The 15,318-nt window shown below is 49.1% G+C and overlaps 1 protein-coding gene across 1 annotated transcript; it reads right to left on the reverse strand.

Annotated features, from left to right (window-relative positions):
* Positions 1-3,169: 3,169 nt before the first annotated feature.
* On the reverse strand, positions 3,170-15,306 carry LOC308126887 (UPF0606 protein KIAA1549; the record flags this gene model as incomplete). The annotated part of the gene is made up of 19 exons (XM_080491578.1): positions 3,170-4,811; positions 5,189-5,343; positions 5,501-5,628; positions 5,710-5,762; positions 5,850-6,143; positions 6,430-6,565; positions 6,887-7,122; positions 7,202-7,404; positions 8,207-8,370; positions 8,969-9,174; positions 9,254-9,438; positions 9,661-9,838; positions 10,528-10,679; positions 10,835-10,894; positions 11,054-11,240; positions 11,320-11,619; positions 12,259-12,341; positions 12,424-13,749; positions 15,219-15,306. 19 exons carry the CDS (start codon positions 15,304-15,306, stop codon positions 4,587-4,589), a joined length of 4,359 nt encoding a protein of 1,452 aa, XP_080347704.1. The 3' UTR covers positions 3,170-4,586.
* Between the last annotated feature and the right edge of the window lie 12 nt (positions 15,307-15,318).

Here is a 15,318-nt window from a genome sequence, read left to right on the forward strand (position 1 = left end):
GCTTCTTCTCGCTCACCACGTCATAGCACAAAGAAAATGACAAACAAACCAGCACAAGCTTTCATTTGGGACAATGAAGACACAAAAAAAAAAAGATCCATTTGATTCTGAACACATCTCTTTTAATGTTTGTTAACACAATCTTTGTAACACCACACGGTGCCAGCTCACCTGGTTTGGTTGGAACAGGTGTGGTCATGTGACCCGCTCGCCCGGCAGCTGTTTGACAGGTGTGACTGCTGGCAGTGCTCCCAGCTCGCTGAGTCCACCACAAATATTCCTTCAGGCTCTGAGTCGGCCAGCCGGCTTCCAGGTGTGACCTCATCGGTCCAAATGTGATGCCACGTGTCCAGATGTGACCTCACTGTGACATCACCTGGCCAGATGTGACCCCAGAGCCCGAGGAGGAATGACAGGAATGTATTTGGACTCCGAGCAGCGGCTGCACGAAGTTCAGTCACAACAAAACTACTGACATCTGAAGCCAGAAGGTCCAGATCCGCTTTTCATCCAAATTAGCTGTTTTCAACTTGATTGTTCATTTGATGAAATATTTCAATCTGAACTGTCAGGAAATAACCACGTACACGTGGTACACCCAAATACTTATAGCACATACTTATATAGGAGAAAGAGGCCTGATTGGTGTATTTCGCGCCACTATAACTTGTTCCCACAAGTTAGCATCTTGTGCATTAAAGTTAGACTTATTAAAGGTGACGGCGTCGTCAGTGTGTCGCGTTTAAAGCTGGTATCAATAATCTTCAGTAACTGGTGGGAACAGGTTGCTGTGGTTGCAGCGGGTTTCGGTCAGTAGTTGTGTCGGACGTGGACGTCCACAGCGCGGCTGGTCGTCTGCTGGATCCTCGCAGATCTAGAAAACACGGAAACCCTAGAAAACATTGAAGGAAACATTGAGGAGGAGGTCGTGACGCTGCAGAGCGGCAGCTGGTATCCAGAGATCCTCCCTGTGATCGCCCGCAGAATTCGCTTTTCCACGTTTTGTGTGCGACTGGGGGGCGTTTGAGACACGCTCAGCGTCGCGAATTAGCACCACGTGACCACGGCCGAGTCCGACAGCTCGACTGACAGGTGCGAGGTCCAATCAGGGAAACCCTCCAGCCGGTAAAGAGTTCTGGTTGGTTTCTGGTCCATGAAGGATGCGGCAGTTCTTTGAGTCCGTTCAGCAATCACAGATCAAATATTTCATATATTATATATATTTATATATATTATATTTTACTATTCAACACCATATCCACTTTCTTTTCTACACTGTTGGCTGGAACCACCATCATTCAGTTCAAAAATATCTCCTGGAAATGCAAAACAAAAGAGCGAATGCCTCGGGTGGCGTCTTCTCTCCACTGGGCTCGGATGGACGGCGGTTTGATGGCTCGGTGACATGAATCAGTCCGTCGCTCACTCTGGTGTGGAACAGCTCTTCACGTTTTAAACTGGAACATCTCTTAGCGGCATGCTAAACACGAACCGGAACATCACAAATAGCAAAAGCATCAAACTGAGTCGGACATGCTGAGGGAGAGCAGAGACGGGCGGCGAGGGGCGACCGGTCGTTCCGACGCGCAACTTCAACACCAAGCTGATGGCGGGAACGCCGTGAGCGCACAGCACAGGAGGTAACATCCAGAGACGTGTTCTAATCTACCGGTCAGGGAACCCACACTTTCTCATTCAATAAGACTCTTAGTTCTGCTGCTCTACGTTGACGGTACGCCTACAGCTTAACACTGCTGCGGTAGTTTAACTCTACCGCTATAGGTTTATTTAATGCACTTATCTCCTCTGTTCTCCCTCATTACATTCATATATGCTGCCCTCATATCGGAGAGCAACATCAATTCATTTACTTTTTTACTCCAAACTCCAATGGTAAGGCTAATATATCTGCGTGTTTGTTTCCACTTACTTCTCAAATTATTTAAATCACTTTTTTAAACACTTCTCACAAGTTCCGCTACAAAGGGTGTGGACTGAATTATTTCGGTTAAGACCGCTGCCGTTGGTTTATTTAATGCACTTAACTTCTCTCCTTTCCTCGTTTTCTATACATTCATAAATGCTACCCTTGCAGATCAGAGAATTTCAAAAATGTAGTACTTTGTTTTTTAAATAAAAAAAAAAAAACCAACAACCTAAAATCAAAGCCTATTAGTAGATACCTCTTTCCACATGAAAGTTGTTTACTCTGCTGATTGCCCTAAAAACACAAGTCAGGATGAGTTTGGGGTTGTTGTTTTGTTTTTGTTTTGTTTTTACATCAAAACGAGAATGGAAATGATTTGGCATACTGCTTATGTCTGCGAAAGGTTCAGGCTGCTGCTGCCGCTGCTATATCTTTATTTAATGCACTTAACTTCTCTCCTCCCTTCATCTTACATTCATAAGATTAATCCTTGCAAATCAAAACATTGCATCAGTACTGTTAAAATTCAAACTTGAAGCGATGGTCCAATGGAAACATTTGGTCGCATTTCTAGGTTCTGCTGCTCTAGGTTTAGACTGCATTACCTGATCAAACCATTCAAATTCAAACTGTAATGCTAATGCTAATGTGATACTTTGGTCAGAGAGGTATCTGCAGGTTCACCTACAGGTTCCTGTCTGTGTGAACTGCTGCGTTAGATTTAGACTACTGCTATAGGTTTATTTAATGCACTCAGCTTCTCTTCTCTCCTTACATTCATACGCTTCCCTTAGAGGTCAGAACACACCTTCAGTTTAAAGCCGTTTATTAATCGGAACGCTAATGCTGAGCTGCTCATGAGGCAGCATCCACAGAAGTGATCAAATCTACAAGAAAGAGGAAACGTAGCGTTTGACCTCGGGTCTTTTCTCAGTTTGCAGCTCTTGAGCGTCTTCCCAATTCCACCACTGCCTGACTCTGTATTAAGAATTCCCCCGCGAGCCTCCAGGAGGCGCCCCTGCACATTTAGCTTGGTGGACGGTTGCGATGGAACGACGATCGATTCCCTCGCCTCCCTCCCGCAGAGACACTTCCCGCTCAAACTCCTCGTCAGCGTCCCACCCACAGACTGATGGATGCAACAAATCAGCGACGTAAAAAGCTCGATATCAAAGCGATGCATTTAGCGTTAAGTTTAGCTTTTTTTTGGTTTGCTTTTTTTTTTTCTTTTTTTCTTTTCTTAAACTGCCACCGATACATGAACAACGCGAGCGAGCAGGCACGCTAAGCAACGTCTGCACGGAGAAACAAACGCCGGCTCAAAAATCTACAGCGAGCTCAAACACAAGAGGAGTACAACCATATAACAGTAGTTTGGTCTTTTTTTTGATCAAAATAAAGCATTTAAAGTAGACTTTCATATATAAGCGATAAAAAATAAGTAACATCTCAATACTCCGATAATAACTCTTACATTAATATTGTGCTCATTGGGATTCTATCTCTTTACATATATTTTGTTTTATCATTCTTATAGTTATTTATATATATTATTTCCTGTTTTGCGTCCCCGTGCTGTAGGAACTGTGCGGCACCACCAGGTGTCGACAGTGCAAAGACCTCATTGAAATGATTTATGAGAGGACACCTGATCGTCGTGGCTGATGGGAGTGTGGAAGGCAATAAGTGGTCGATGATTCGATGGCATGAGGCTGACGGTTAGCACCACGGAAGGTCCAGTGGGACGATCCACTTCTGAACTTTAGGAGGGACAATTAGCTCCACGGCGTCCCGGCGGACGACCTGCCCACAGGGAGGGACAGCCCCATCCAGGGAATCTGGAGCATCCACTTTCAGAGATCAGCGGCTTCTATCTTGTTTTGGTGGGATCCGACAGGCGGGACAATCAACTTCAGGCCAGGAAGGAGAATCAAACGAAACTGAAACTTCAGAACAAACATCTGCTATGTAAGCCCTGAAAGAATGAATTGTCCAAAGGCCAAGAATGATGATTGTCTCCAGAAAAAAAAAGTTCCATTCAATCTAGAAATCCACTCCAGAAAGCCATCAAAGGTGGATACTCTCTTAATCTTGATGGGCAGTCCGCTTCAGGATTTCAGGAGATCCAGAAGGTTTGTGGGGACAGTTCATCGGGAGGTCTGAAGAGATACTATCTTCTGTCCAAAGCTGGTTTCGTCCATCCACTCTAGAAAGCCAAGATGGTTGAAATTTCTCCAGAAGCTTCAGAACAAAGCAGCAGAAAAGGGATGAAAAATCCACCGCAGACTGTCAGGAGCCGATCAGGAACCAAATGCTTCTCCAAAAGTTCAAAAGGAACAACCCTGCAGAGACGTTCAGGAAGGATGATCATCAAATGATCCACTCCAGGAAGCACTTCAGTGGAAATGTGAGTGAAACTCATGTTTGATGAAGAACCAAACCGAAAGGTGATGGACGGACAGAAAGACTGGACCCTGTAAAGTACCGGAGGTCTTCAGGAGACATTGTTCCTTGTTTTCAGATACGGATCGTGGTTCAGGGTTATTTTGGGTTAAGACGTACGTTAGCTCCAGAGAGTCCAGAGTGTTGGAATAGTTAGTTTATCCTCAAAGGCTCAGAGAGCTTCAAAGGTCCCGGTTTCAAACAGGTCCAGACCAGTCTACTGATAGCTGGTCACCGCAGCTTGTTTCTGGGCCAGACGTCGTAGCTCCTCCCTGATGGCCTTTATGAGCGAGGCAGAGGTGTGAGCGGAGGGGGAGGCGTCCTCTGGAGGGTACTCGGGTGTTGGAGAGGTCAGCAGGAGGGGCGGAGCTGACGGGTCCCGCAAAGAGGAGCTGGGCATCTGGAAAACTGAGGAGGAGGAGAACTCTGGAAAGGACAGTACCTGAGGGGAGGGTAGAGGAGAGAGAGGTTTTATGTTCCAATAAATTCATCCATCCATCCGTCCATCCATCCATCCATCCATCCATCCATCCATCCATCCATCCATCCCTCCATCCCTCCATCCATCTTCTTCACCGTGGTGTTTTGCTTGAGCCAATCCCAATAATACATTCATGGGCAATTTAAGGTCACCAACTGACCTCACATGTATATTTTTGGCCTGAGGGGGGTAACCGGAGCAAACTAACGCTCTGATCTGGGCGAAACTCATGTCTGAACTGGATCAATCAAGACTGAACTACATTGATCCTCCTTCGGTACCCCTCCACTGAAGCACAGTAGTCGTTAGGTTCGGTTACGTCGGATATCTGAACTCACGCTCTCTCTGCTGGCTCCCGGTCTGGACAGGTCCTGGTCCGAATGCTGCTGGTTCCAGCTGGAGCCAGTGGGCCCAGACATGCTGCGTCCCACCCCGGGGTAGACCCCGATCTGACTGGACAGACCCACCTGGGTAAGGTGATGCAGCTGTGCACCTGCAGGAGGGAGGAATAGATCGATCTTTAAATACGGTAACGTGCCAACATTCAACGTGAACCAGACCTTCAAATAACCAAGGGAACGAGACGAATGAAGTTGTTCACATGAAGAAACATCAATCACTTCAGTCAGTACAAGATCTGATGGCGATACCTGTGCTGCCTCCTACAGGTCGAGGTCTGGAGGAGGATGGTAGGTCCTCATACGGTCCCCTGTTGGGGTAAACAGACTCCTGCAGCTGGTCTCCAGTAGAAATGTACCCCCCGGAGTTCAGACCCTGCCTGGGGGACACACAGAGAGGGGGTCAGTGCTGGTTGAGGTGTACTTCAGGTGCACCATGGAAGTGGCCTGCGGGTTCTGACCTCTGAAGAAGACCCTGCACTGAGGTGGGGGACATGCCCAGCTCCGCGTACCTCTGCCGGGAGACAAAGAGAAGAGGGGTGAGATCTGCACGTGGACTCCTGCCTCATTTCACTCCTCATCTGCAGGACAACACACTCACTGCAGAGAAGGGGCTGTGAGAGGGGGCTGCTGGGTAAGAGCCCCACTGCCGGCCCGGGGGCCGGCCCTGAGGGGGGGGGCTTGGCAGGGCAGGGCTTACCCCGCTGACCCCGGCGCTGCCCTGTGAGGACGGCGACACCAGGGCGAAGGCGTCGTCCAGGAGCGAGTGCATCTGCTGCCGGGCCTCCTCGATGGAGGGCTGGGGGGGCATGTACGGGGGCGGGGGCGGTGCCGGGTCAAACACCTCATCTGTGGGGGAGGGGCTGCCGTGATCAGGGGGCAGGTCTGGGTCCGACTGCAAAGAAAGAGACCAAATTTAAAAAAAATAATTAAAAAAAAGGAGCAGACTTAATGAAGAGAAGATGAAATTCTGCTGGTTGACTTTTCAAAAATTAGAGGCGTTCCACAGGGATCAATATCAGGACCTCAGATATTCACATTTAAACCAGATTTACCATCAGTGCCACTGCTAATGGGTCCTGTACTGCAGTGGTTAATAACCTCCAGCTAAAATATGCATCATCAGCTTCAGAACTTTACAGTCTCACTGGCGCCCCCCTCAGGCAGTTCAGCTCCCTCACCATGTAGGCCACGTTGTTGAGTCCTGGGTATTTCCTGTAGGTGGCGTTCTGATCAATTAGCAGCCGATCTCGATCAGTATCAGGAAGACTTCCAGGTCCCGGCTGAGTCCGCCGGCCCCGAGGAGAGCGCCTCCCTCTGGTGGAATAAACAAAGTCAAACAGGAGGTCAAAGTCGGTGAGGAGGAATTCGGATAAATGAAGATTGAAAACATCTCTGACCTCTGGTATGTGCCGTGATCGAATTTACCTCTTACTGTCTCACTGTGTGAGACTAAATATCATAATTTATTTTCTCCCCGTTTCCATGGAGACAGAGCATTACCAAAAGGTTCGACTTTGGAAATCATTTTCAAAAAGTTGCATTTTCAGTGGCTCTGCGCATCGTTACTGTGTCAACGGACACCCAAAATGCAAAGTTTTCGTTTTCACTTGAAAAGTTCAGCTCAGGTGCGTTTACCTTTTCCTGGAGTCGGTGGGCGTCGGCGGCGAGGCGGCGTCGGCCTGCAGGATGCAGTCCATGTGGTCGTGGGCGGAGCTGTAGAGCCTCTGTGCCACCTCGCTCTGCACCGGTCCGTCGCCGAAGGCGTCCATGATGTCATCCATAGAGGGGAACTCGCACTGGCCCCGCCTCTTTGCACGCTGTCGTAGTTTGTTCCTGTGATGCTCAATCTCGGACTTGTGCCTCAGCGCCACCTGCAGGTGAGCAGTCATACTGTTAGTGATGACAGCTGGTGGTTGAGACAGTGTGGGAGGTCGTTCTCCGTGGTCTCACCTCCGTGTTGACCTTCTCGGTGAGCGACAGGCCGGCCTCCGGGGGGGCGTGCGGCGGGCTGGGCCGCGGCTGCATGGCGATGAGCTGCACTTTGTTGGCCTGGCGGCGGGTGCCGTCGGACGAGCCACGGGACAGGCGGTCCACGTGGTCGAAGATGGAGGACGAGGACAGGAGCTCGTCTGGACCGCTGCCCGCCGGCGCCGCTGCACGGGTCAGAGGGGGCAACACATGGTCGTCAACTACAAATGGTGCATTTCTCAGTCGCATTAGAACAACCTGCAGCTCACATTCAGAGTCTGGGGTCTTGGTAACCATGGCAACGTGTTCAGGAAAGAAGTAACCCTTCACACTCCGAGTACAGAAACTGAGGACTATATGAAATTTTAAGGATACAGATATAATTCTATAGAGATACATCCATGCAAAACAAAACAAAAACCAAAATGTTAGAAAAATAGGGGGCACGTTTAAATTTGTACCACTTTTCTTCTAATAATTTAAATATTTTTTACACATTTTTCACACATATACACATACATACATATACACATACACACACACTCACACACACATATATATATATCACGGTTATAAATGGAAGAAAATTGCATATAAGATACATATGCTGCTGTTATGACCTTTTTCTATAAACTCCAAATATGTGCGCAAATTCTCTAAAATTCCTCTTGTTGCTTAAGATTCTGCATAATTTGTTTTCATATACTTATTGGTATACATTTTTACAAATATTTACAGTTCATTTCAATTGTGTTGCTTCCAGACAAGGTCTTATTGCGTATGTGTGTATGTCATTATTATTCTAAACATGAAGGTAATCAAACATGGAACATCGTTAATTCTGAGCCAATAGGAGTCGTCGGATGTGTGGCGCATGCAGACTGAGGTGTGCGGTGAACGTACCCATCTTGTTCCTCCCTTCAGTCGGACAGCGTGAAACAGATCGAACGAAACGTGTTGAATCGGCTCTTTTTCATTTCTCCACACTTGTACGACAAATCAGGACGTCGCCGCGGCTCTTACCATTTTTGGGCGTCTTCCTGTGCTGCTTGCCCTCGTTGGGCGTGGCCACAGGGCGGGTGCTTTCCTCCGCCGACTCCCTGCCACTCGATTGGTCGCTTCCTAATGAGTCTCCGTCTGATGGGCTGAGTCTGAGGAGAGACAAGGACCTGCTTTAGGTCTTTGTTTTTATAGTTGAGACCTGCTGCCTTTGAGCTGTCTTTCCACGATTGAAACATTATTACTATATTTAGTATATTCTGACCTACAGGTGGCGCCATTACATCACATAGTGAGTGGATAAGAGAGGCAGACGAGTGTTCACGGCTTTTCAAAAGATATGTGAAGGAGAAAAAAGGTTTTTTTCCTCGAATTTAGTTGGTGGTTTCCTCTAAAATTAAAATTAAAATCCCAGAACACAGTAAAAGCAACAATTTAAGTGATTAAAAAAGGTGCAATAAGGTGCAAAAATAAATGCTAAAAACACCAAAAAATTGTAAAAGCTGGTAAAACAGCTTAGAAAAAAAAAATAAAAAATCAATTAAGATTAATAAAAGTGTAGAAATGAAAAATAAACATGAATAATTGATGAATGGAGCTAAAATGGTTAAAACAGGTAAAATGTAAAAATAATTATCTCAGAAAAGCTGCATATGCAGAAATGCAACATAAGACCACTGTTCTAGAAGTATAAAAAGGAGAAAAAAAGGTGAAGAGAAGAAGAACACATGTTGGAGAAAGATGCCTGACCTTCCTCGGCGGCGGCTGGATCGTGCGACCTTGGTGGACGACCCTTTGGATTTGGGGGTGTTGAGGTCTCCGCCATCAGAGGGCGTGGCCTCTTTGACAGGCGGGGGCAGCGGGCCGGGCTCCTGGATCACCATGATGTCGTCTTTGCTGTGCTGGCCGAGGTGCAGCTTGGCGAAGTCGAAGCCTTTGACGCTGGGAGCTTGAAGCTAAAGACGGAGGACACAGCGATGAGCCATCAGGAACACCAGGCGATCGAAACAAACCCGTTCCCTGTCCGACTCCCACCTTCTGCCTCTGCTGGATGGTGTTGATGGCGTCCGGCTGGAACTCCAGCTTCTCCGAGCCACACAACTTCCAGTAGAGGATGATGATGATGAAGACAGCCAGCAGGACGGGCACGACCACGCCCACGATCAGCCAGATACTGCTGCTCTGAGTCTCCGCCGGGGGGATGGACAGAGTCTCCACGGCTGGAGACAGACGAGAGCAGAGTGGCAGACGGGAAGAGAGACGGTGGGAAATAGAGAGGAGACATAAGAGGCAGGACAGAGACAGTCGGAAACTTGAGACACTGGTAAGAAACAGATGACAGGAAGGTGAGAGATTTGAGTGGCAGGAAGAGGACAAGTGCGAGATGAGGCACGGTTCTTGTTCAGATGTAAGACGGATGTGAGGGAGGTGAGCCGACTCACGTTGTGCCAGCGGTCTCTGGACCCGGTGTCCCAGGACGATGGCTGCTCTCTGGAGGTCCAGGCGGTTCAGCGTGGCGGCGGTCACCTCTGCTGGGATCCTCTCGCCTCCTGAGCCTTCCACAAAGTAAAAGACCTCCAGGGGGCGCTGCGGTCCAGACAGCCTGGACACTCGGACCACCTGAGACACACCAGGTGAGCTTCGTAAGGAGGATCACTGACCGTCCTGCAGGTACACCTGTGTCTTTACTGTGTGTATACCAGTGACTTCTATATACTGTATTTGTCTTGCTGGTATGTCTGTATGGTGTTTATAACTACAACTATACATGTATTGTGTGTATACCTAAGGTGAGTGTTTACCTGTGCTATGTGTAGGTTCCTTTGTTGTAGATATAAATCTGCTGGTTGTATACCAGCGCGTTCGTTAAACATGTCATGTACCTTTGGTGTGTTGGTATATTGTGCTGTTTGTATACTTTTATTGCATATGCAATCACTTGTGTATACTTCTATGCTCGTAGCTGCTTTGTGTGTATACCTGTTTTGTGTGCGTGCACACACCCACACACACGTGATCGTGTGTATACTCTTTTTGTGCATCTACGAGTTTTAGCATTATATTTGGGTTATGTGTATCTTTTTAGGGTGTACTGTATATTAATATTGGGTGTACACCTGTAATGTAAATATAAATTTTTGTTTTGCGTGTATTCCTCTAAGCTGTGGCATATGCAAGTACCTGAGTAATATGTGTTATCGCAGTGTTCATAGCTGCTTTGTGCGTGTACTTGTTTTAGTATTTTTTGCATACCCATGTTGTGTAAAGATGCTTTTTTTGATGTGTATACTCGTATTGTGCGTGTATACCTGCAGACTGTTGTTGCCCACAGAGGTGGCTCTCCTCCAGCGCCTCCTGCTGGTCTCCTGCAGTCCCTCCTCCAGCAGCAGAGCCAGACGCCTCTCCAGTCGAGCTTTGAAGCTCCTCTCGGCCACCTGCTGCTCCTGAACTCCGAGCAGCACTGAAACACAAGGAGAGACGTCGGCTCAAGCCCCGCATGAGCTGTGTGTTTGTTTGTGTGTGTGTGTGTGTGTGTGTGTGTGTGTGTGTGTGTGTGTGTGTGTGTGTGTGTGTGTGTGTGTGTGTGTGTGTGTGTGTGTGTGTGTGTGTGTGTACCTGTTCGAACCCAGGTGGATCGCAGGTGGTGGGATGTGTTGAGCTCCGGGTAGTGGAAGGCTGGGAACACAAGCGCACAAATAAAACATCTTTATTACACATTTCATGCAAATGTGGCACCTGTTGCTTTGTGTCTATTAAAGTTTCTTATCATTAGTAGTAAGTATCTCCACTACCATTTGAAGAACAGTACAACATGCTAGGAAATACGAGACGTACGTTCTGCGATCTGCAGGGCAGGAAATCCGACGTAGAAGCTGAACTCCACCAGGGTGAGCCTCCTCAGGTGTTCGCTGACCGCTGACCCTGTCAGGTAGCCCCGCCCATCACGCACCGTAAAGGTGATGTCGACGGGAACTTTTTGCCCGATTATTGCCCGGGTCACGCTCATGGTGATGTTCAGCAGCTGGGAGGACAGAGAAAGGCAAAGCAGAGAGTTCACGACTGAACTGAGAGTCTACAAGTGGTCTGCAGGTGACGCTCACCTGCACGGTGACGTTTCCCGCCTCCTGTGACCGTCGGCGTGTCTCAGCGTACGCCATCGTCAGTCCTCTCTCCACCCGCTCAGTGAAGTTACAGACTCTGATGTCGGTGTAGGTGGGGACAAACTGCAGCACGGAGTGGATCTGGTACCTGAGGTCGGGGACGATATAGAGCGGCGACACGGTGGGGATGGGACCGGAGCCGCGCGGCGCCTGCCGCAAGACGTTGACGACGGACACGGCGGTGAAAATCAGCGGTCCCGAAACCACGCGGAACGCAAAACTCGACGGAGTCCTGAGGAACTGAAGAAGAGACAGACAGCTGTTAATCATATGGCTGATTCCAGTACTACTAGTACTACTGTCTGCATTGATTGTGTATTTGATTGATGATAAGAAACTCCAAACTGCTGATGGATGACATGTCGTACTCGCCGGGTTGTATCGGCGCTCTTATGAGTACACTGCACAGCATCCGAACAGATACTGGTATTGGCATCACTGCATCCCTAATTGTTAGCAATACCACTGTTATTCCTGTTTGTACAATGATTACTACTATTGTTCTTACTTTGGCAACTAACAATACCATTGCTCCCATCACTACAACTACTACTAGTACCACTACCATCACCCATATAACTTCTAATACTTTTAACTCAACTAGTATTACTACGACTATTATTCCCAGTATTATTAGTGATGTTACTACTGCTATTTCTGCTATCAGTAGTGTTATTACTTCTGCCAATACTACTACTTGAGTTTCTTGTCTGAAGAATAAAATCTAAATAGCTTCTAAAATTTGTTGATGTCAGCAGAAAGGCTGTGGACTCGACTCTGATCTCTGATTGACCAATACATTAAAGTGGAAGAACAGCAGACATGTTGGTGACAGGGGAGACCAGCAGGAGGCAGCACACTCTGGCACGTGATTCTGACCTGCAGCTCCACCGAGCGGTTGAACTCCTTCTTCAGAAGCTCTCGGACTTGACTGAAACCCGCCGACGAGCCTTTGGAGCTGACTGAGGACGCAGAGACACAAAACATCAGCTCGGCGACCAAATCTCTTATTACACCTGACCGGCCGTCACGGAGTCTCCTTACCGACTCGGACCAGGTACATCTCTGGTTTGGTGACGTTGCACAGGTACTGTCTGGCGGGCGGGGTTTGGGCCACTCTGGGCGTGGTGACGGGTGGTGCTCTGGTCAGACTGATGGCTGTGATCTGGGTGGTTGTGCTGACGGCAGTGGTGGTCGTAGTAGCCTTGGTGGTGGTGGATCTGGTGGGCAGAGCTTTCCCTGGTTTGTCTGTGGTCCCTGAAGGCCTCTCTGGTCTCTCAGGGCGGGTTGGTGGCCCTAGTGGGGGAGGGGGAGGGACCCGTCCGGTGGTGTTAGATGGAGGACGAGGGTGGTATCTTCCTGGTACTGGAGCAGAGTCCTTTGGTTTGGGAGCAGGAGGAGAAGGGGTGTAATGGGTTTTGGGGGTGGTGGGGGGAGCAGCTGTCCTTGTCTCACCTGTGAGAGTGGGTGAGAGAGTGAGGGGTGGGGTGGGTCCGGGCGCCGGAGCCTTGGGCTCCAATACTGGGGGAGGACCAATGGTCAGGGTGGGGGACAGAGGAGTATGGTGCGTTTGCGTTGTGGTAGGAGTAATGGAGGGCTTGGTCTTGGTGACTTGCTCCTGGTCCTGTTTTTCCCGCCCTCGCCCCCTCTCTCTCTCCTGCCCCCTCTCTCTCTCCTGCCCCCTCTCTCTCTCCTGCTCCCTCTCCCGCTCTCGGGCCAGCAGGTTGGTGTAGTACTCCAGGCTGTTCATGTCCGGCAGCAACAGCTCCGTTGGCTCCAGGGGCATCATCTCCTCCAGGTCGTAGTCCTCGTCCCAGGTGGGGAAGACGTCTGGGTGAGTCGGGCGAGTGTGCAGGTGGAAGCTGGGGGTGGAGGAGGAGGGTGAGAGGGTGAGGCGCGAGGAGAGGGGCAGCGTGGGACGGGTGGGAAAGGCAGTGTCGTAGGAGACCCAGTCCCCACCAGGATCCTGGTCATCGTAGGGTTGATTGGGCAGCGGCGTGGCCAGGGCCAACTCCTCTCCATCAGGAACCATGAACGACAGGGTCTCCAGGTAGTCCCCGGACCCCCATGCCTCTTCCAAGGAGGGGCCTTGTTCCCAGGGGGGAGGAGGGGTGAGTGTGGACTGGCTGTGAGGGGGGAGCGGTGGCGGAAGGCTGGGGGACAGGAGGTCGGGTGGCCTCAGCAATAGGTGGATCCCCTGAGCGCCAGAGTCCGAGTCCTCTGCTGAGACGGCACCGCCCCCACCACTGTTACTATGGTAACCAGAGTCTAGGGGCCATCTGGGGGCCACAGGTCTGGGAAGGGAGGGGGCAGAGAGGGGGGATGGAGAATGGGAAGAAGGCTCGGTCGTCCTGTTGACATCCAGCACACCTGGGGGGGGGTGGGGGGAAACAAGACACCGCAATATTTAAAAAACCCTGAACAAAGGTCTCCGATCAAATCAAAGGAATCTGCTTAAACCCCAAAACACCTCATTTATCCTGAGGATCCTGATTCGTGGCAGTGAGTCTTCATAAATCCTCTAACTGCTCCTTGGCAAATGCTGGGGTCCCCGAGAAACACCCAGGCCAAATCTAAGGCGTTCTGAGGGTCCCAATAAAACTTAAAGGCACCGGAAGTGCCTCTTATGAGCTCATTGATGAAACTGGGTCCTGATTCAACTGAGGGTCCATAACTGAACCTGAAAGTTCCTGATCCAACCTGAAAACATTTGAACCTCATGACCTTGTCTCTTAGCAAGTCCTTTTAGAGAGAAGTTTAATCTGCCAGCGAATGAAAAGTTCCAGGAAATGACTCAACTCTCAATCAGTTCCTGACAATTCTTCAGATGACATAAGCACAAATAATGTGTTCACCCTCAGACGGAGACATGCAAACGTTTTTTTTTTGTTTGTTTCCCGTCGTTACGTGAACCTGCGCTGAGCCTCTCCTGGCTGAAGGACACGTTTACTGTCAGCTGGGAATTCTTGCTGTTTTCTGTGGAGACTTTATGTTATGTGTTTATTTCAGCTGCAGCCGCTCGCTCATCGTTTGCTTTTTCCTCCTCTGCAGTCTGTTTAAACCTATTTGTCTTTGTATCGTGTACACACACACACACACACACACACACACACACACACACACACACACACACACACACACACACACACACACACACACACACACACACACACACACACACACACACACACACACACACACACACACACACACACACACACACACACACACACACACATCCAGCCTTGACTGGGTCTCTTTCATCTGGTCTCAGCTTCGTTGCCGTGGCGACGCTGTGCTTTGCGGCAGCATCACGTGCTGAACGGAGACGAGTGTCATTGGTATTCAGAGGACGACGCCCTCCAACACTCAGAGAGAGAGAGAGAGAGAGAGAGAGAGAGAGAGAGAGAGAGAGAGAGAGAGAGAGAGAGAGAGAGAGAGAGAGAGAGAGAGAGAGAGAGAGAGAAGAGAGAGAGAGAGAGAGAGAGAGATAGATAGATAGATAGATAGATAGATAGATAGATGAAAAATTTAAACACTCAAAATATTATAAAAATATAAAACATAATATAAAAAAATAAATCTCACCAGTCTGAATCTGATTGGTGGATGAAGTCAATGATGAAGTTGTCATCATCAACAGTGACATCAGCAGGTCATGTGAATCTGAGGGTGTGTGTGTGTGTGTGTGTGTGTGTGTGTGTGTGTGTGTGTGTGTGTGTGTGTGTGTGTGTGTGTGTGTGTGTGTGTGTGTGTGTGTGTGTGCGTGTGTGTGTCTTTGCATCTCCTTAAAGGAAATCCCTCCCGCGCAACAGGAAGTCAGGGGTCCACATGATTACCTGCAGCAGGTGGGCTTGAAGTCGCCATGGAAACCACTGCGACGGCCGCCAGCAGGACCAGTGCGAGCGCCGTGTGTCTGGGATACATCCTAGTCCTGGT

This window comes from Lipophrys pholis, assembly GCF_963383615.2.
Source record: "Lipophrys pholis genome assembly, chromosome: 22".
NCBI lineage: Eukaryota > Metazoa > Chordata > Actinopteri > Blenniiformes > Blenniidae > Lipophrys > Lipophrys pholis.